At 37.9% G+C, this 23,305-nt stretch overlaps 1 protein-coding gene across 1 annotated transcript in view; it reads right to left on the reverse strand.

Moving 5' to 3' along the window:
- trpc5a (transient receptor potential cation channel, subfamily C, member 5a) overlaps positions 1 to 23,305 on the reverse strand; it is a 38,943-nt gene that overhangs the window by 15,293 nt on the left and 345 nt on the right. The window contains exons 2-3 of the mRNA XM_027006173.2: positions 11,022 to 11,416; positions 6,408 to 6,929 (exon numbers count right to left, since the gene is read on the reverse strand). Coding sequence (XP_026861974.2) covers positions 6,408 to 6,929; positions 11,022 to 11,408 — 909 coding nt within the window. The 5' untranslated portion in view covers positions 11,409 to 11,416. The remainder of the gene's footprint in view (positions 1 to 6,407; positions 6,930 to 11,021; positions 11,417 to 23,305) is intronic.

The following is a 23,305-nucleotide window of genomic DNA, read 5'->3' on the forward strand; positions in this document are numbered from 1 at the left end:
TAGAAAGAAAATTGTGAAAAGGAGGGAGAAGGAGGGAGATAAATTGAAAAAAAGGATTGTGTTTATGCATCACTAAGAGACCACTGGTGCCAAACTAATTGCTGTTAACTGAAAAAATAGCTCCCAGTGGTGAAACACTTCGGTGTACACTGGGTGTTATGCCTAACATTTTGACATTCAGACTTGTCATCAAGTCAAAATAACTACTAACAAAGCATTTATAAAGCTAAATGCTCATTATCCTATATGAGTCCGGAGAACGTACTCACTCACTCTCTCTCTCTCTCCTCTCTCTCTCTCTCTCTCTCTCTCTCTCTCTCTCTCGCTGTCACTCTCTCCACCCCACCCCCACCCCCCCAATAGTCTAATTATTATGCAATGAATGGTACCTAAAGGACTATCCCAATTGATTTTTCCAAATGACCAAAGCCATCTTTGGCCTTTAAAATTATGCTATACTATTGTGAATAGCTATTGTTCCTCCAGTAGTCAAAGTCACCCTCCCAATTGTCTTCAGGTTTGCACAGGGTATTGTCATCTGTTTCAAAAGGAGAAGTATTTAATTTATACAGCTCTAGCCATTGTCACCGAGCTGGACAAATAAGATGAATAAATAACAAGGCAGGAAAGCACTGTGTGTAAATGCAAACAAGCACTAGAAACATTTCCCACAATGCTTTTCCTCAAGCTTCCAAGGACAAATGTGATCCAGCTGTGGCCAGAATTCATTTCCCTTTTTGTTGCACTGGAACAGCGTCCAGCACATTTTCTCCTCCTCGTCTTCTGTCTCTACAGCTAACCAGAAATAACAGACCACATTAATGTTGTATGAGGAAATTACATGTGTGTATAACACCTGACTCCATATAAGTTAAGAGGAGCTGGGTCAGTGTTCACAGGAAGCTATTATGTTTTAATCATGAAAACACATTCTATTTTAATTTGTGTTGTTTTTGATGTAACTATGGGAGAATAAGTTTAGAGTTCTTGTTTCCTACGTCTGATCCATCCAACCTAAATTATTTGTACATAATTAATCACTGTATATATATCACTGTATGATATAGAGGCTACACATTCAGCAAATGGTATCCAGATGATTTCTGTTTCAGTCCCTGGCTAGGAACCAGAGATGATGGCCTAGTACTGGAGGCATCAAGGTTTATGTGTCTTTCCTCAAGCCACTTCTTGTGCCCCTGAGAATATAGGTAGTCATTGTTAGATTCAAAAGCTGTAATCTATCTTTAATGAGAACCCATTATAAATACTTTTTCTAAGATCCCTTTTCCTGCTTCTTAAGCAGTAAGATTTGTTTTTTTTTTCTTTAGAATAAAATCTATACCAGTCAGATGTCACATTTGCATTGAAAGTAAAAGCACATTTCTTTGTCAGAACTAAAATGGAAAACATGTTCCTACACTTTCAGGTGTACAAGTTCTTTAAATAACTACCTGTGAAAAGAATAATCCATTGTCCCTCAAATTAACAAAATATGTACTGCAACTCAATTACCTGGGAGTGCTCCAACCTTCCCACAAGGTGGTGAGAACAATCGATTTGTGTTGTATTATTCAGCAACAATTTGTTCTCAGTTAGATTATCTTTCACTGCATTTCTGTTCTTGACCTCTTTTTCTATCCTGGTCTCTTTTTCTCTCTGTGTGTTCTCTCTGCAAGAGAGCGAGTGAAGGAGTAACAGAGAAAAAAAACCCCACTGTGTAGGAGAAAGGCCCGCTGGCTAACCCAGGCCTTATAACAAACAGAACTCTCAAAGGCAGTATTACATACTAAAAAAGGTCCCTTATGTAGTTCGTGCCTGTGAAGTTCCTTGGGATGTCACCTTACCTACAGCGTTATGCAGAAGTACTGGGAAAGTGAAATCAACTGTTATTTTTGTCCTGCAGATTTGGTTAAAGAGAGGGCAAAACAATTGCATGAAGTAAGAATAAGGAATGAGGCCTGTGTATCTCTTGGGATATGTGTGGCAGATAGAACATCAGTCAGTGCTACAGACATCCCCATCATGTTCAACAGTTTTCTGTAAGACGTTTCACAGCACTGCATGCCAATATGCCACTGCAATAACTAAATAAATCAGCTGTTAAATTGTAGATGCTGACTTACTGAATCTACATCTTACACTTTGTTCAATTAATTCATCATGCAAGGGGAAGTGTATTGAACATGAAGACAGTCACAGTGCTAATGGTTAATTTACAGACATGGCAAAAAGTTGCTAAACAATCAGATAAGTGTCATTACCCCAGATGTAGAAGGGTGAATATACTGAGTTGGCATGGAATTGGGGTGGGCAAAAGCTACATCACATGTTCCCTGTTTACAAACCACATGTCTGGCAAAAACTCTCAGATGTTAACCAACAGGTTGGCATGTTGGAAATACAACAATGACATGCAATGTAATTATACCTCAGTGGTTTCAAAGCATCCTTTGATGATCTGAAAAAGTATTCTGACAAGAACATACAATGTTGCAAAGGGGAAAAAAGTTGCAAATATTAAACATTACTGTTCAAGAAGTGGTCTTGCAGATTATGCAGAGCACCAAGGATGGATACAGAGATTACATTTGACTAATTAATGCGATTATTCATGGTAGCCTAAATACCTAAAGGAATTCATAGTATTTTGTTAGGAAATGGAGTTTTATTACTGATAAGACCAAGGCATTATCGTAATGAGCAACTAACAATTAAAAAAGGAATTACGAAATATGCTCAGTATTCTGTATTTGTATTTATTTTTAATCTCCAATGGAAGAAAGAATTCTATAGAGACATTATATTTCCACTGAACTTATTTCTAATCATCCATATATGTGCATATTTTGCCCAATATGTCTTTTGTAACTAACTAACTAGCAAAGCAAATGTGCCATGTTGCATTTTTCTAGATTACATGTAATATTAATGCATTTAGCTCAGCAATGACAAGAAAGGTCATTTACAGCTCCAGTACCATGCATTTTCCCCATAATTATAGTCCATTAATTTTGAACAGTCAAAGATAACAGCTAAGAAACAAAGTGCTACCAGGGCTGTAAATTTTCATTTCCACAACATTTCCGTTAATTTACTTGCTGACTTCCTCAGGGTAATAATGCTCATATTATAAAACCCTAAAGGCATTTGACTGAAATACTGTGACATGTTGCTTTAGCAAATATGCTCATATAAGAACGTTTTATCCCAAAAAAATGTAACAACTGCATTTGTTATTTACTATTACTCACTTATTACCACAACCTTATTAATTATTTAGTAACAATTAAAAAATTGCATTTTATTTATGAGAAACTACAACCTGTTATAATTATTTTACCCTTTTATTACCAAATTCCTACCACTATAATTACTTATTATATCCAGGGAATTAACCATTAATTTAAGGGTTATGTACAGTTTGCTATCATTTGTATTATTTTATCATCATTTTATTACCAATTGTTAATGCAACTATTACTATTATTTATTATGAACTTGGGAAATAACATTGGGACAGTACTAGCTACTGCAGAATTACCATGTCCTAACCCACATTTTACTGCTCTATCTGTTGTTGTTTTTTATTATTACCTGTAAGTGTTACTTTTATTTCTTATCACTCTCACCCTGCACTTCCACATTATGGCTACCAGCAAGCTTGCTGTAAAGCTGATGTATGACAATTGTCTTGGCCAGATTAGTTATCTCTGAATTATCCATGGACCAAGATGCTACTAAGCAGCTACTCCTTCTACAGATCAGGCATTGCATGTTCAGAGTTGAGCTGTATTGCTGGGACTTAACAAGGCAATGCAGAATGTTCCACTCGCCTTGTCCACGGCTAGCGTTAGCTTTCTAGAATAGTGTACAAATGGTGTATGAAACTGCATAGGTCACATTTGAAATATGCAGAGTGGATGGCTCCATGCCCTTCCAAGGAACCGACTGGAGACTACTGATTTTCATTTAATAATTATAAAATAAAACTAGGCTCATAGTAATTGTTGCTGTACACGGCTGTATTTACTAGGCACGCACCATATGTTGGCTCAGACGCAAACTCTCATCAACACTCATTTTCCTCTCTGCATGAGGGTTTGTTTATGTGTGGAAACACACATACAGTATGTGTTTATACTGCTTGGTACCCATCTTTATCTGTATTCATGCCTGTTCTTACTGAGGCACAAACAATTACAGCTAATTGGTCATGCAGGGATGGTATAACATTTCTCAGACAACTGGAAAAAAGAAAAGTGAGGCCCCATTCACTACATTCTCATGTGATTTACTGTGGCTAATGAATGTATTCTAAATTTTCAGTTCCTGCCACTTCATATTGTGGAAATAAAATACACTGAAATTAGATTATTACCCACTTCAAAGTAAGTAGGCCAAATTTGGGGACCTGTTACAATTCATTATGTATTTAAAGATTAAAGGTGAGCAAATGAAGATTACTGGTAAGACAGTATGATCTTCACATTTCAAACTAGTGATATTTTACTTAGGGATCAAATTTAATTATGTACAATATAAATTATCCACTAATTCACATTCATTTAAGATTTGCTACCTTCAAAAAGAGAGGGAAAGAGCCAATGTTACATTACAGAAGTCATTTTACTCTCCATGAAACCCAGTGACACAAATGACACACAGGATAAGCAATGTGTGTTTGATCCTTTCTTATCTTCATTCTCTTTTGATGAGCAGTTTTAAATGATGAATTATGTAACGACCACCTAAATTGACTCAATCAATCAAAGTGATTAACATCTAGCATAAAGAAGGGAGTCATTAATAAAAGAGAGGTAATTAGTAAAATCCATTCTGCAAATAAATAAATGGTAAGTCATCTCTTTGCTAAATTGCAATGACCTGCAGTGACCTGGTTCATAAGACTCTGTGTGTGGCATGTCCTCCTATAAGTACCAGGCTACCAAAACAAAACCATACATAAAGATTTGCATGTCTAGGTTTTGTGTCATGCTCTGGCTTATTAGTTTATTTAGTGTATTTTCAGACTTTCATATAACTTAAGCTTGCTCATTCACTCTTTTGACTTTCTCATGTCAGGTCTTTCCTCAGCAATTTGTGTCTCTTCATTTCTCTCTCGTAATCTCTCAGTATGAGACAGTTGTTGACACAAAGGGAGAGAAAGATTAAGAGAGTTAGAAAGAAGAAGTGAGAGGCACTCTCTAACCTAAGAATTAACAACTGTGGTTGTGATACTTTTATATTTTTATTCATGTATTATTTTATCATGTATTACACTTTTCATGTATTCATAATTAATCTGTGTTAAGTATTATGGAAAGTTCATGCTGTGGCTGTGTGTGTGTAAGGTCCTCTGTTCCAGCCTTTTCAAGGGAGTACACCTTGATATGGTGTGCCTGAATTTCACTGTGGTGGAATAGATATAACACAAGGATGCAGCAACCCACTTGTTTGTTACTGGGCAAAAATGTAAATAGAGTATTGTATGTCTCTTTTAGTGATGAATTGGTAAGTCGTCTTTGTCTATGATGACTAATGAAAGGTGACAACACCCATGTTAAGACCTTTAAAGTGTGCCTTTCTTTGGAGATGATTTCTATTGAATAAATGCATGTTTCATGAGTGCAAAAATGTCACAAAAAACCTCACTACTTTGTCTGTTTCTTGATCAAGGCTGAAGGAACTCTAATGTCCAGTACAAGGACATACATATAGGTTATGTACATTTACAGGTAATTAGCTTTACTTGAAAGTAATGTTTCCTTCCTGACAGATGAACTAGAAAGGATGATAAATCCTTATCCTTTGATAAATGCTTCCATACTGACTCAAAGTATTGTGCTAGAAAATCTGAAAAACTTATTTACATATACCTCACTTGGCACATCTCCCCTCTAGTTCACCCTGTATATTCATGTCTTATTTGATTTAAAGCTTAAATTGGAGCATTCATGTACATATGCATATGTATTTTTCCTGTCTCTGGAAAATTAAGTGCTTTGACTACTTAGGTACCTTGGTCACTATCTCTAACAACAAAGTGGGGTCTTTTTAGACATAAATAATGTAATTGAAAGAAGCACAGTAATTAGTGTCATTTCACTTTTGCTTATTAGTCAAAACTTTAAACCAGGTGAACTTGCTGAACTTGCTCAACAGTACATACAAGCCTACATATTTTTATAGCTCCAGAAGTTAAACTCATTATTTTGATTTGTCATTTGATTTTTGTCACTTCCACCCTAACAACTACTCAATAAATATCATTCAATAGAAATCTGGCTTCAATTATCCTCATTTTATTATCCCCTTAGATATTCAATATATGAAAAGAAGGTAAAATCAGTAGTGTATTTTGCTGTGTAGTCAGTGTATGTATGATAGCTGGTTCCAAACCTCCTCACCTCTTTCTGGTGGTACTTGATGGCCAGTTTCAGCTTGGCTAGGTCTCGGCACTCTCGTGGATCCAGTTCCTCGCTCTGGTCATCACGGTGGTTGAGGATGGTCTCAAGTTCACGAGAGCTCCGTGCCTGGTCCAGCAGGTCCTTGGCAAAAAGTTTACACTGCTGGGAAAGCTCCTCGTACTCTTGTCGAAATTCATTCTCTACTTTGCTGAGCTCTTTCAATTCCCAGCCCAGTCGGAATGCTGTGAGGATGGGATCCTCACTGGAAAGTGCGATGAGTGATGGGCTGGCCAGGGCTTTGTAGATGTTGAGGCGGGATCGCGAGTGGCGGAGACTGTCCACCTCTGAGCTGGAGACGCACTCCACGCAATCACAACGGATCTGGTGCGGCCTGGGAATTGTGACTTTATGCTGGAGCAGCAGCTTGATGATCTCGTAGTTGTTTGTGTGGGCAGCGAGCATGATGGGAGTGATGTCGGGTGTAAATTCTGAAAACTGGGCATCCATCATTAGAGATGGTACCTTAGGGAGTTAATAAAAGTGACAGCAAGGAAGGTTCAGAACCTGTTATTCCTTGAACACAGATTTGAAAATATGGTGCAAAGCACAAAGCACATTTTTATTCTCATTGAATAAGATTCACATTGAATAGATAAGTAGGTATGGCTCCTAATAGGACTAATAGTCTTGCAGACTAATAGGAGAAGTGCGTTAGACCGAGGGGGACCAATGAGTTTGGTAAGAAAGAGGAAAGGGAATTCAAAGGGTGTGTATGGTCTTGGCACAAAGGTGTCAATGGTAACATGCTGGGTAGTGATTCTGTTTCATATCACCTATTCTGTCTGCTTTTCTTCTGTAACCCTGTTTTATCCATCACTTTTGTAAATAATAGATGGTCCTCCCCAAGTTTATGTACTGGAAAATCCTGCTTGAATTCCCCTCTCTCAAAAGCTTTTTCATTGTTATCAACACATACAAAGACTGAGCAGACCTGCAACAGCCAGAGGGACTGTGAAGGCAAAAGTGTTGTTTCAACTGATTTCAAATGAGTTGAGTTTCAGTTGAATAGCACTGGGAGCACTTTAACTGGTGTGAGGAAGAAACCTTGAGCAATACCAAGATTGTAAATGGAAACAGCAGGAGATACTGAAGTTACAATCACAGATTTCGCAAGTAATATTAAATCTTGGGTACTCAGATCATACAGGAGACAGATCTGTGAAAAAAGCCAGCAGCCACTGCTAAGCCTGTCAAAAATGAAGGATGAGTTTGACAAATGAGAATATTACAGATAGGTATTTCAGTAGAAACATGGCAGGTTTAGAAATTCACAAAGCAGGTTAGATGTTCAGAGAGAGGCTGGGAAATCAGGCGCTTGTGAGAGATCACCAGGGTTAGGGGTTTATGGGATAGTAGATCCTTGAGTAAAATCTGTGGTGACTTGGAGCTGTAATTTGTAGGTGAGGCTGGTGAGCAGCATTCAAATACTCACATTCACCTGCCTAGTCAAGCAAGAGAAGCATCTGCTTCCCCGTCAACGAGGAGCTCTGGTCTCTGTAAACTGATTTAAGTATGCATCATCGACTGGGTCAGCTGCATAAGTCAATAATATTCTCTCTTCTGATTCTCTTGGGAGTATTCTTGTTTCCACTGACCTCATCGACTTTCTTCCCAGGGTCAAAATTCTCTATGATCAATATATGTAAACCATGTTATGCTCAATGTTAAAGTGGTTTACATACATTAAAAGTTGCCACAAACTAGACGACAAACTAATACAGCAGTCAAAATCTGATTTTTTTTAGATCACATGATTGCCAATGTGTGTGTTATTAATAAAGCCAGAGGTATTAATAAAGCCAGATTACCTTTTATTTGGGGGTATTTTTAAGTTGGTTTTGAGCAAAGAAAAAAAAACATGACTTCACAGTCAGTTTTACATGTGCACACACACAAATACACCCACATACATGCACATGCCCAGTGCATACATAGTATTTTTCCTCTCTTCCAAAATGTAAACAATTTTAATCCAACAGAGCTAACATTCTAGCACTGAAATATTTTTCAGAAACAATTTGTAACTATTTGGAAGTATGCATGTGTGCATACAAGCTTTGCAAATGCATTTTTTTAGATTTATTAGCAGTCCATTAGTACAACAGTCTCCCTCTCAGAACTCCCATATGGCTGCAGTGGTTGCTATAGTGATAGCCATGCTAAGTATACAAGGCTGTGAGAACTGTACATGGCTGCACTCCAGTTTAGACCCTACAGTATTTTTAATGAGTGAATCTGTTTTTGCAGGAGTGGACAATTTCATTTTCAAACTTTCAAACATAAAACCTTTGTGTTCTCTGTAGGTTGGTGCTACTATGTCCTATTAAAACACTGCATACGCCACACCATTTGAACTGGACTATGCTGGCCACTGCTTATAATAATGCTATTATGATGTCATCTTACTGATACACTGAAGCCAAAACCAGGAATCCCTACATCAAAGTGGTTTCCATCCCTGCGCCTGTGACTTATCTTCTGGCAGAGTTCCCACCATAACTGGTACACTTGATCCAGCTAAGTAATCCAGTTAATCAATCAATCCATCCTTCAACCAATCAATCCACTTGGTGATTACTGGTCCAGAAAACAATATATGCTGATCACCATCAATGCAGTCAACATGTGCAGACAATGCACCATATGGTCCTCAGCTGAATAGTTTCTTAATTTCCCACCTCTAACACACTTATTACAACCTAATGAAGGGCTTATTATGTAGCTGATGAGTTCAGTCAGGGTTGTTTGGAAAAATATTCAAACATACAGTGCAGGGGTATTCTAGAATCAAGATTGGAAAGCATTGATTTAAGGAACCATGTGTTATTGATGCCAGCACACCAGACAGCTTTGGCTCAGCTAAAGGCACAGCAAAACCTTGGCTGTAGCTGCAGGAAAATCTGAAAAATCTGTCTAACAGGTCACTTGTAATAAGCACTGCAAAATTAACTTTACACCACGTCTTTCCACACAATCCAAAGTAGCTCGTCCATAAGGTGTATCTGAGTGTAAAGAAGCAGCTAGGAGGGATCAACAGAAAGGTGTTTGTTCTATCATCCAGAGATTGTGAGCTCAATCCCTGATGATATCACAGCAGTCCATGGCTGGGAGCCTTAGAGAGCAAAACTGCCTGAGCAATTGGCTGTGCTCTCAGTGAGGAAGGGATGGTGTACTCTCCAATCATGTGTGTCTGTGAGCTCAGGCATCAGAAGGGGGCAGATAACACTATCCTCTGAGTGTGTTATGCCCCCTGAGGTTGCATGAAAAGCTGCAGCTCAAAAAGATGTGGTGTTTGGCTGCGTTTTCCTCGGAGGAAGCATGCGACAGCCCTAGCCTTCCCTGATTGGCAGCTGCCGTGTGATTGGGGAGAACTACCTGATGGGTGGGAATTGGCTATAACTACAATAGGGAGAAAAATTGGGAAAGAAATGAAGCAGCTGGGAGAAACCTGTGCCAGCTTACAATGACATGCCATAGGACAGCTAGCCCTGGAAGTCTTTCTCCACACCATATGGCCAATGGCCCTCCCTCAGCAAGTTTGAAATAGAAGCCATCCTCAGTGAGTAACCCTTAAAGACAAAGGCTAAAGTAATGTGTGGCATAGCTGTGTTCAGGGAAGAAGCCACTCAACCATTGCAAAGGAGGTGCTCTGTCAGCTTTGTCAACCCTAAAAATTTGGGTCCCAGTGCTACTATTGTAGCAGAAAGAATGCAAGACAAAACTGACTGGGATCATGTATATCATATCTTTACTTGCCAAGAAAGGTCCCCCAAGTCTCTCCACCTGTATGTACCCAAGGAAAACATTTTGATGCATTTAATGCTTCCAGTCACGGACTTGAGTCACTGTTATTGTGGTCATGGGCTCCTTTACAGGGTGGTCCCTCCATGTAATACCTAGTCTCCAGTCAAAAGTCAGTAACAGGTCTGGACAATCTAATGAAGGGGATTTTCATCCACTGCAGCATCCTGGGTGCAATGGCCATGACTTTATCTTGCAGCTTCTCAAAGAAAGCATGAATATGTATTTATATTTAAAAAAGGAAAAAACATGACAATTCATGCAGTTCCTGTTGATGTGTCCTATTTCATGATATCCCTATTAGGTTCAAAAGTAGTATTATTCATTCTGCAATGATCTTTCTAAAAACAGGAAGAAAAAACAGGCAAAGATCTATGCACAAATAGGCGACAAACACTTCACAATACAATTTTAGTTCAGGAAAGGAGGAAATATAATGAGTACAGAAAAAATGTAGTTATTCTGGTCACTGGAAGGAAAAAGATAATCCAATCAAAAATAATCTAGTCCACTAAAATATATCACATTATGTGAGGATGAAAAGGTTGAAATTTGACAAATAAATAATCTCCACTTTATTTCTCTCTCCTACTTTCACACACACACACACACACACACACACACACACACACACACACACACACACTTTTTCTCATAGAGAGCATGAACAATGTTATGTTTGTTGTTTTCCTGCAATCATGATGACATTTGATCCCCACAAAGTGCTACATGCATAACCCCTCCCAAACTCACCTGTTTTTCTCCACTTGGTCTTCTATGAGACAACAGTAGCTCCACCGCTCCAACCACTTCTTTGCGGATGGCATAGAGCAGTGCGTCCCCTGTGTTCACCCCATGATCCAGAAGCAGCTCCATTACCTCCAGATTCTCGTTCTCGATGGCAATTAACAGGCCACTCCGACCAAGCGGATCCACGCAGTTCATGTCTATGTTGTAGTAGACCTGGGCCTCTTGCAAGGCATGCTTAACTCCAGCATAGTCACCTTTCTCCACAGCTGAGAGGAACGCTCGCTCTTCTTGAGAGAGCTCCACTTCTGCCCGAACTATGTGCAGTGGGATCCGGTCCCGATACGGAGAGTAACTGGACTTTTTGTAATATAGATGAGACATAGGATTCATGGTGGATTCTAATAGATGTAGAAAGAAAAAGAAAAAAGTGTCAGGGAGGACATTTTCAGCTTTGAGGATGCATCTCACCTTATGCTCAAGTTCCACCTGAACCACCTGAAGATTTGAAAAACATTGCCAGATGTGTCTTTTACTGCCAAAAAGAGTGACACGGCTTAAAAAAAAAGATGCATCTGTAAGGATTGCCTTCAGAGTGCATCTGTAAGGACTGCCTTCATAACAACACCCTAATATCATTATAACACATCAACATTAGGTTGTAGAAGATTACAATTTTTATGTACTTGTATTTGGTACATTATTGCTTTGTCAAATAAAACCAAGAATTTTTACATTTGTTGATTGCTTTGGAAAATTTAGAAAATACTTTTTATCTACAGTAGCACGAGACTTGAAATCTAGAACAAGATTTGAAGCCTGATTTGACTGTAGCTACCATACTGTTTCTGCTTGGAACTGAAATATGATGAAAATTTCATGGAAATATGTTTTATGCTGACTGGAGCAGGGCAAGAGTTTGCAATCAATGTAAAATAAAATTTTAAAAAATTAACTAATTAGCAATGCAAATAAAATTATATTCTTAGTGTTAAAAAGTAAAATTTTGTATGTTTTAAATTAAAAAGCAGTATTTTATGACATATAAATAAACGTATAACAGAACATTCGTCGCTTTATTCTGATTTATTCTCAAAATTAATATTCAATTTGTTCAGCATACACTTAGAAACTAAGTAATTAGAGGGAGTTACTGGAGGTTGAGGCAGCCCCTTGCTTTCATCTCTTTTTCACCACTCTGAATGAGAAGATACACCAGGTGTCTTCCATATGGTTCCTCCTCATCTCATTGCCCTCCTTCAGGAAGGGTTCACATTCACACATGTACGCATATGCAAACACACACTAGAGTGTCAAGCATTTGAATAAATGACATAAATGTTAGGATCAAAGGGTTAAATCTCTTTATTTGCAAGAGAACCTGATCCTAAGCTTGACCTGAAGCCTAGCCCTTAGCTGTGAATCCTAACTCAAAAGCTAAACCCAACCCTGATTCTAACCTCAGCTGAACCTTATGCATTTCTAAAAGTATATATTGCATTCAGTAATACACTATAATGTGAATATGATACATTGCAGTTAATGTGCAAAGTTGATATTTTTGTTACTATTTTGTCACTCGGGGTAAAAAAACAGATATATGGCTTCTTCTGAATACATTTTAATGTACATTCAGTTGTTCTCTTTTTAACTGTAGATGACCTTGTGTAATGGATCTGTTTATTAGCTTTCTGAAGCTCCCCTCTTTAGAATGGTATTAAGTGTATAGTTTGGCTGCAGTATAAGTACCAAATTCATTTGAGCTCACTTCAGAAAGATTGTAAAGAATTGAAAGTGTTAAAAGTGTCACACAGTTGAAAAAAGACAGCTTTTGGGAATTTTTAGCTTCCCAGAAACAGACCAGGGCTAGTTCTCATAGTTTTGTATGACAAAATAAAGCAGATGCTTGCAGATGAAATCAAATGCCACTATACATATATAAGAGCAGTCCAAACACGTAAAAAAATAGGCAGTGGTCAAAACCAGGAAATCAAAGATTAAACTTGTCAAATCCAGAATAGCAGGAGCATAAGCAGCGGTGCAAACGAGCAAATCCAAAAAATGTTGTACATAAAGGGAAGGTTCAACAGTACAAACAAAAACAGGCATGGGAAAGCACAGTGAAAATACTTCACAAAGAATACATGAGTGAGAAGAAATAAATACACTGATTGAAATTGACAGCAGGTGGAAACATTCGGAAGTCTGGATTGACAATCTAGACAGTGGTAGCCAATTGGTGGAGACAGATGTTGTGTTTTCCACCTGTCAGGACTGGGAGTGATGGGGAAATGGAGTCTGGAGGTGCAAAGCTGGGCAGCAGCATGACAGTGCTGAAGAGTCCAGGATGGCAGAGGAACACAGCCAATCATGACAATGTCTACCTCCATGCCCGAAGGCCATGATGGGTAGACAGATTTTTTTTTTTAATGACCAATTTGGGGCTCTGATTTAGAAGTTTTTTTGGGACTTTTTTCTTACCTCATCTTTACAATTCATTTTGCATTTCTCTGTACACCGTGTAGTAATATAGAGTAAGTTTAAATGAGGGAACATTATTTTGGTGTTTCCAGGTATCGCTTTGCTGTGAAATCACAGACACACATTACCAGTCATGTAGAACTAATAACTGAAAAAAGTGCAAAACATTATATCATCAAATATTCTTCAGATACCATAAAAGCACCATCATTTAAATAACACATTTTCCTCATAATTGTGTTCCCACCTTCTTGAATTACATAGAATGCTATTATCATTGAAGACACAGCAGTAAAAACATTTTAATCACTCTCCGCACTTCTGAACTGGATATTTCTTGAGAGCAGAGTGAAAGCAGAGAACACCTTCAGAACAAGTAGTGAAACATCAGGAAACATTGATGCCTGAATCAACCTCGGTTGATAGTGTGGCCCAATTCAGCAATTGTAAAGCTTCATGAGGTCCCTGCAGGCACAATAAAGGAGAAGTGAAAGGCTGGTGATATGTCCTCCAGCTTCACCCTGGATAGCTCCCAAGTGAAGTCCATCAACCATCACTGGGAGCTGTGACAGCTCAGGTTCCAGCTCATACAATATCTGCTGGAGCCACAACCACCCAGCCAAACATAGTTTCTTCCTCATGATCAAACAATATCTACTGTAAGCACAACCACCCAGCCAAACACAGTTGTCCCTTATGATCAAACAATATCTGATGCAGCCACCCAGTTGAACAGTTTCTCCCTTGTCAAAAAATACAACCATAGCAACATGCTACATTGTTGGTGTCCTCTAGAACACTGAACACATCCTCTAGAACATGTCATGAGACACTGTTGCTCCAGGATGATGTGAACACTGAATACTATTTGATGAAATTTGAGCAGAACCCTTAAGGTGGAGAAATGAAGACTGTACATTGCATTTAATGCCATTGTTGTGTGACAAAGCAAGATCAGTTTATGTAGCAGGTGGCAAAATGGGCAAAGTTAATAGCTTCCTGTCAAGGAGACTAAACTATGCTAATATGAGACTAGCAGTGAAAGACACAAGTGATATTTTGGAGTGTCCATCATCCAAAAAGGGAAGACACCAGTGGAGCTCCAGTCAGACCTCAACTGCAGATGTATAACACCCAGACTATGTACGAAAGAAGATGGGAGCTTATCATCCTGTAGCAGACCATCCAACTTGAGAACACCAGAACTTGCTGAATCCTACATCACTGCCTGATGCTAACAGATACTACCAACTGAGACAGATCAAACATAAACTCCCATACCACGTCTAGAAACTATGGGGGAGGAAAGGCATTGGTCCAAGCTGCAGGCAGTCATAATTCACATACCAGGGAAAACACAAATGCCAAGAGGCAGCACACATCAGACAGTGAATATAACTTTGGCATTACTGATTAACATTACTGGTTGCTGTGCCCACTGATATTATGAAGAGTGAAGTGACAGAAGAAGGTCAAAGGCACCCCTGCAGCTACTGCAGCTTCCCAATCCCAGCATCTCTGATTGTGACTTTGGTCTCAACCCTGATAATATAGATAAAATGCAGGTATCAAGCCTGATAATATAGATGAACACTGGTTACCATTTAAGTCTGAATAAAATATAAACATGGTTGGAGCAAAATAAGATAAGAAATAAGGGCAAAGATAAGAAACATTTTGCCCCAAGAAATAATAGCTCATATTGACAGACCATTACAGGGGAACAGAGAGATACACAGAAGCTTCAAAAATAATAAATGCAGACAGGCGGTTAACACCTTTATTCATCTTTTTTTTTACTGCTCTTGTCCATGATCATATGCGTAAGGCATAACAGTACTTGAAGCCATGCAACAAACTATCTGACACGTTATCTGAGTAAGAATTCCTTTTTCTGGGGAAAAGGTACTTACTCTGCTGTCCACTTCAGCCATTGGACTGCAGTGTAGTAGGACTCTTATGAAGTTCTGAGGAAAATGGGGTTCACAAATTATGAACTGCACCTACCATACAGACAGAAGAAATTCAGAAATGTCCCTATCAGTGCACTAAGGCCATGACTGAATAGGCCAAATGCAGTGTCTGGTCATTTGTGGACATGAGTGATTAGAGGATAAGGAAGAGACAAACAAACAAAGCCTCCCAGTATCTTGTCTTACTCCATGACCCCTGACATTTTGAATAAAGAAGGAGGGTGGGCAGAATCTAACATGTATTCCAGAATAAAACCCTGGAAAGTCCCTGCAAATCTAGTTCCTAACCGGAATGAGGAAAAAGAGATCATATAAGAACACTTGGTGCATCTTAAAAAGACCTTTGATTCTGTCTTAGCTGTAAATGCAAAGTGCCACCTGGCAAACTCAAGCTGGTTCCCAATGAGGTACCCCTCAGTCATGAAGGACACATTGAGTATGAAGAGGTACCCCACAGTCATGAAGGACACACTCAGTACCAAGAGGTATCACACAGTCATGAAGGACACATTCAGGATCAAGAGGTACCCCACAGTCATGAAGGACTCACTCAGTACCAAGCGGTATCCCACAGTCATGAAGGACACACTCAGTATCAAGATTGGCTGCATCAGCTGTTAGTTCTTCTCAATCTTCTCAAGGCGTTTGAGTTTCAGTCGAAGTATCACACAGGGACTCAGAATGTCTTTTTGTATTTTATATATTGCCACTCAAATAGGTGTCTGTCTTTAAGTAATTGCAATGTGCTGTTAGCACATCTTGCTTCTGGTCCTTTTGGAGGAAGCCCACACTGACTTAGCATGTGCATGTGTATGAACATGTGCCTTTTTTGTTTGCACTTCACATAAATATTTATGTAAATATTTCCACCCTCTTTACATTTTTCTTCTGGAAAAAAAGAACAGTAACAGTAACCGATAAAGAACAGTAACTGATAAAGGGACACATGTTGTTTCTGTTTTCTCTCACCTTCCTTGCTGCTCACACACACATTATGTCAAAGGTTGCAAAAATGCTTCACTATCATTAGAAGGGGGACAGTTAGAGCCTAATAAAATTAAATTGGTAGATTTTGGTACAAGCCAGCCAATGATAAAACAAGAAATTGGATGGACATTTGGTACAAGCCAGCCAATAGTAAAACCAAAAATTCTAATCTGGGTTTTAACACATGTTTGGGTTTGTGTTGCTGTTTGTTTTGTTGGTTGGTTGGCTGGGTTTTTTGGTCACAGTCCCAATAGCATTAAAAGAATCAGTATTAGGGATTAGTTCTCTTAATACAGTACAAGCTGTAAAAGCTGACTGACAGATTGTTTGTCTTCAGCTGTTGCCCATGTTCCCTTTTGAAAGTGAGATTAAGTGAATATGTGGCATGAATTTGGCATATAAGGGCAAACTTGTGTTAAAAATCATGCAGACTTCAAGCGTGCCACCACACAGAGGAACGTGCTAAAGATGACACATTCACAGCACACTAATCTAATATCTCAATGCTTCACCACAAAGGCTGGAAATAGAGGAAGAAGAGAGAGAGAAATATGCCAGCAATATTAACATTTAGTATATGCCATAATATTATATGGCACTAAGGTAATCTGTATTTATTTGTTCTCATCTGTACAAATGAAATAATCTAATTACCTTAATTTTTACATTATTTTGATAGCACTTTTATAAACATTTAAAATGTACTTAGGAAATTTAGGACTTAGGAAAATAACTAAAATGTATGTGTTTCCTTATAAAGAATTTTTACAAAGATAAATTTGCAAAAACTAAGAAGCATAGAGGAAACATTAAAGTGAACCATATATAAGAACATATAAGCAACATTTTACCATCCCATGAAATCTCATATTTTTCACACATACTGAACCTTGCTCAAACTGCATGAATGAAGTGCTCAGTTGTCATGAGGAAATCATGGTTATTTCATCTGCCTTGTACAATGAAAATAGCGATGCTTTTATTTCTCTTCTTCTTAATTGAAGGAACCACACAGACCACTAGAGTAGTGGTTCAACAGTTTTATCATCAAGCCTAGCTGATGAGCCGTCAGGTTCTTAGCTCTTAGGCCGCATTACCGGTGCAGAAGCGAGGTTTCAAGGAGGTGCTTATCTAGTTCTCAAGTGGCTCTATCAAGGTTCAGTGCTTCCACAAACAGCAAGTGTTTGGCTCAAGTGTTATGCTCAGTATTTTGCAGTTTTGGATTAGAAATAGCTCTTCATTCTTGTATTTTGTGAGACAAGAGACCTCTTTTTGAAACATTAAAAATTCATTCATTTATCTTCCAGATCACTTAATCCAATTCAGGGTCACAGGGAGGGTCAGAGCCTATATCAGCAGCGCAGGGCACAAGGCAGTAATCACCCTCAGACATGTTGCCAAATCATCATAGGCTGCATGCACACACATACCCTCAGTGCCAATTTTAGAGATGTCAACTGACCTAACACACACACCTTTGGAATGTGGTAGGAAAATCCAGAGTATCCGGAAGAAATCCAGACAGGCACAGGGAGAACATGCACAGAGAAAAACCACACAGAGAGCAGCTAGGCCAGGATTTGAACATTACAGGAGCTATGAGGCCAATTTAGAAAGACTTAAATAACATCTTTATTTCTTCTGTACCCAACTTGCTAAAATTAACACCTTTAAAAGTTTCATTTTAGCTAGGTGCTTGTGTTAAGAAACTATCCAGATTTCAAAAACATTTTCCATTCATTCATTTATTCATTCATTTATTTATTATTTGATTAATGTGTCTGTAAAGAATTTTATTCACTTTAAATTTAGTATTTGCTAGACTTTTTTTTTTTAATCTTTTAAACAGATTTTATTTGAATACATTGTTTAAATGTTTTTACCTGGTCTTTTGACCAGTCACCTATTTCTCTGAATCCATCAAAATGTCTTTATAAATCCCTATAGAAGCTTATGTTATATATTTGTTCCTATCTTCACAGCTACTCATAACATAGCTGGCACATAGCTCTGTCATTTTTTAGACACCTCACTTTTACTCTCCTGCTCCAATTCTCCCTGTGAACAGTCCCAGTGCCCCTAAAATTTCTATTAGTTATAAACTACAACAAAATCAATGACCTAAAGAAAGGCAGTGGTCAGGGAAAAAGAAGCCATTAGTGACTCTCCCTTATGATTAATTTTCTTGATCAGCAAATGTTTGGTGTTGAATACAAAAATGGTGATGACATATTTTAGTGAGTGAGTGTAATATGGCTGTCACATTGAGTGATATATATACCTGGCTACCATCACTTCAGAGCTGTGTCCAATTGGAGATGATTAAATATTAAAAGTGCCTGTCTATTGTTTCTCGGCCACTCTAGTGAACAGGACCACAATGAACATACCATACATAAAGTTCCCTCATATAAATAATTGTTCTAATCTATGCAAAAGGCTTACTGTGATTGGTGTTCTGATTAACATAAATATTGTATTGTTCATTGGCAAAAATATTTTAATTTATAAGTTATAACTCCACCACAGATTTATTTGACTATTCTGATGTACTTGCTCTGTCACTGATTTGACAAATGCTTGACACCTGAGGACCTCCCATTTTTGACAGTGTTTCACAAGTGAACAGTGAGCCAGACCTCACTCATCTAACGCTGTCAAACCAATCACACAAACCCAGTAACAGCCTACAAAATGTCACATTCCATCTCTTTAACCACATACCAACACACAAGTTACACAAAGCATCAAACAAACACAAAATTCCAAAAATCACAAAAGCTCAACTAACGTGAGAAATCATGATGAATTAGTTTATCAGATGCACCCTTTTTCTGAAATCCTAACCTCTTGCTTTTTAATATTTTTTTTGTGAGATTGAGTTGTAGACATAAAATGTATTATTCAAATCAGACTTTGTACCCATGCAGTTCAATACAGTCATCTTAAAGATATCACTTTTCCTCAATTCCATTTTATTTGAATGTATGCATTTGAATGCATTTTATTTGAATTAAGCACTGTGTTGTTGAAATTGTTTCTGAATGTCAATAATAATAGAGATAATTTTGATTATTTTGATAGGTTGGAATGCCAGTCTGTTAAGCATTCTGATCACTCTGAAAGCTGAAACACACACAAAAAAAGAGTCCTGCAATACTTGTATGTCATGTTGGGCAAACTAAAGTTTACAAAATGCTATAGCTAAACTACAAGTGTTTAAGTTACAAGCAGTTTGGTCTTATTGGCAGTATGTTAAAATGTATCTTGTTAAATATAGCAATGCTACCACCTCACTACTGAAACTAATAGATTTATTACTTTGCTAGTGCCCAGGTATGCCTGCAGGTTTGGCAAATACATAGTCAGATATGCAGCTGTACATCAATACACAAAGAGAAAATAACTAGATTTTCTTAGAATGCACAATGGGAACAAATACTGTCCAGGTTTGTGACACATATGTATATATGCAGACTGAGTAGCTAGAATTGGAAACTTGATTGTTAAGTTAAATAAAAATGAAATGAGCTACTGCAGAACTGAAATTGATAAATTGTGGATAAATTTGAAACACCCCCAAAAAGCATTGTGCTTCGTTAATTGTCTTGGGAGCTGGCCAAGATAGGCCTACTTGAACTGTAGAGGTTCTATTTTGAGTTCTTAAAAACAGTGAGTATTTCCTGGATATTGTATGGAGGCAGAATAAAATGGGCTTTCACTCAAATGTCATCCAAAGAGATAATAGAACATTTACCTCCAAGACCTAGGAAATCTTTCTTAGTGAAGGTCTGGAGATGACACTTGCATAGCTCACAAAGGAAGATGTCACCAGGTATTAACAGTTTCATGCAAATTGTTTAATTTGTTCCAGACCCAATGGCCACAAAAGGATCCTTTTATTTACTTCACTGAGATTGGTGAATTGGGCAGACTGTATTCTTCCACTGCCTGGGTTTCTGCTACAGTGAGGAAGGTGGAGAAACAACGGGGACCAGGAAACCTCCATAAGTAGTTTTGGGGGTTACGCAGTGGCTGGAGTTTTGCTGAACACCTCCCTTAGGTTCTGACAGTTTGCTTGCACATAATTCACCAAATTAAACAAGCCAGGCTACTACATCATATTTAGTCCACATGTTAATGCAGTTAGCTATGGATGTATTAGAACCACAGGGTGTTTTGATACTTTACTAATGCTCTAGTAATGAGGAGTAATGGGAGTGTGTATGGAGAGACATTCTAGCTTTATACTTTTTTTCTGTGAGACATATAACTACAGGGAATCAGGTGCTACTAGTTACCTTAAAACCTCATCATGTCTGGCCTTTAAATAAACACAGTGTAGAGTAATAAATGTTTTTTAGTATAGATGATGTAATATTTGGTTAAAAATAAACAAACAATTAAAAATTGCTCTTCTGGTGCAGTGTTATTGTCAGCTAGCCAGCCTTTATACTGAAAGCTTCTAATTATGTGCATTTAGTCACATTTGTCATTGGGCTTTTTAACATTGGCAGGAGGCCCATTTTAGAAATGAGTAAGTAACCATCAGTAACGTGCTGGAGTCATGCTGGCATCTGAGTACTCAATGAGCTGAATACTTTTACCTTTTAATATTTTTAGTAGCGACTTCAAACTTATCTTTGAAGTATAAAGTGTATTTGTAGGTATTATTATTATTATTATTATTATTGTATTAATATCTGTTTGTTGGCTTTAATGTTGTTTTTTTATTTTAATGCTTATTTATACTGTCAGTCTTATCTACTTTGATTAAATCATTATTTTTAATTAGTGATCTTGGCACACTTGAAAAATAGGGCTCTGCACCTCAGTGTGTCTCCTGAGAATAAATCTGAGTATGAATCCTGACTGATCGATTGATTGATTCTCACTTTCATTCTTTAACTCTGAAATCTCAAAACAGTCATGACACTAAATAAAAAACAACCAAAAAATTATCTGTTTTTTAGTATTTACCAACTGCTACAGTCCATCTGAATGTGGACTTCTTTGGAGGTGACTTTAGTTGGACCGAATATCCATTCGAAACACAGGCAAAGACACACCATGTGTTTTTTTTGGGGGGGGGGGGTTTTGTGGGGGGTTTTTTTATTAACATCTAAATGTGGCTGCCTCTCTTGATGCCCTGATTCTCCTTTGCCATTACTTTTGTTATATTCTCTTGTGTCTCCCTGGTGTACTACTTGTCTTTAGCAATCCCTATCCTTTACATTACACTTACTCCAAACATGTTCAATCAAAGTCACTGTAGCTTTGTCATCCAGCTCCCTTTATATAACAACCTAGTACACTGTACAGATTAGGATTCTAAAAGTAGCAGAAATATGATTTTTCTTTTTACCCCACATAAACTAACTTCAGCATTTTCTTAAATTGTTTTAAAACTAGTGTGTGTTCCTGTGTGCAGAAAGGAGCACATATCCACATCTGTGTGTGCATCTGGTTGCCATTACTCATAGATAAGCCTCTTTTGTTTGGTTCCCCATTAGTGTGACATGGAGATTAATGCAGTCCAGGACCTTTTCTGAAGCAGATGTGCTGTGGAGGGCTTCAATACTGAATAGTGAATTGGAGACCACTGCCATAAACCCTGCAGTAAGGTGGCCCTCCAGGTCTAGAGTCTGACACCTCTGCCCTTAAAAGAGACAGAATTGTAATCAGCTGCCTGAGCAGGTGGGTCCTATTGTCTCTGGGATGTTTTCATTACTGAGACAAATCTCTTGGGATGTGATTTAATTGATTTCCCAAAGATATCAAGCCAAATTAATCTCCTGTTACCAGCTGCTTCTAGGCTTTGACCCCATAATACACTGAGGTCTATGTATGTAAACAAAACAGATAAAGGGTATTATTATATATGCCCTACCCACATTTATGCACAAGGGGATACACAGACCAGAAGAACTTTCATCACATACTAATAGTGTTGCTTCCACCTATTTTTTCTTATTCAGAATCCTTCTGAGAATGAGTATTTGGAATCCACATAACAAAACCTCCCTTTCCCTCTCCTGCTTTCTCTCTTTCTCTCACACGCATTCTCTGTGTGTGCATGCAAACACACACACACACGCATGCACACACACATGCACGCACGCACACGCGCACACGCACACACACACGCACACACACACACACACACACACACACATACACACACAAAGTCTGCATAGGTAGGTGGAAACTGTAGGCTGCGGGCTATGCCAGGATATCCATACAATAATTAATCTGCTTGAAACAATGTCTCACATAGGCTTTTTCTAAGCTTGGCAATTCACTTCCAGAGCCATCATTGTGAAAATATGAAAGAGCTTTGTTTACATAACTACTCAGGTCAGATAAACTCATTCTCCCACTACAGTATTATTCCAAATAGTGTGAGCATCTATAGTGGCATTTTGTATAGAATAATCTTTACTACATGAAACTTATGTATGATGTATGAACAGCTATAGCCTGCATTTAAACAAGAAATTATAAAATCAATAAACACAGTCTTAAAATTCAAGCTTCCTCATAAAACATTTAATTTTATTTTTATTTTATTTATTTATTTATTTTAGATTAGCTTGTTTCTCTCAGACACCCAATTCGTCTTCATCTGCACTGGGAATTATTTTTATTTATTTATTTATTTATTTTGACTACTTCAAGCAACGGAATACGACAGCCCTGGTTAATTCCTACCTATAGCCCAACCATATTTATACAACGCATTGACACCTGCGGAACCGAAACTGCTGCATGTGAACTTTGGAACTCCTTCTCTATATTCCTTCAGAATGGATATTATAAGCAGATTTACGTTTTAAATTATAAAACGTA

The sequence above is a fragment of the Electrophorus electricus genome, chromosome 16, assembly GCF_013358815.1.
Source record: "Electrophorus electricus isolate fEleEle1 chromosome 16, fEleEle1.pri, whole genome shotgun sequence".
Lineage (NCBI taxonomy): Eukaryota > Metazoa > Chordata > Actinopteri > Gymnotiformes > Gymnotidae > Electrophorus > Electrophorus electricus.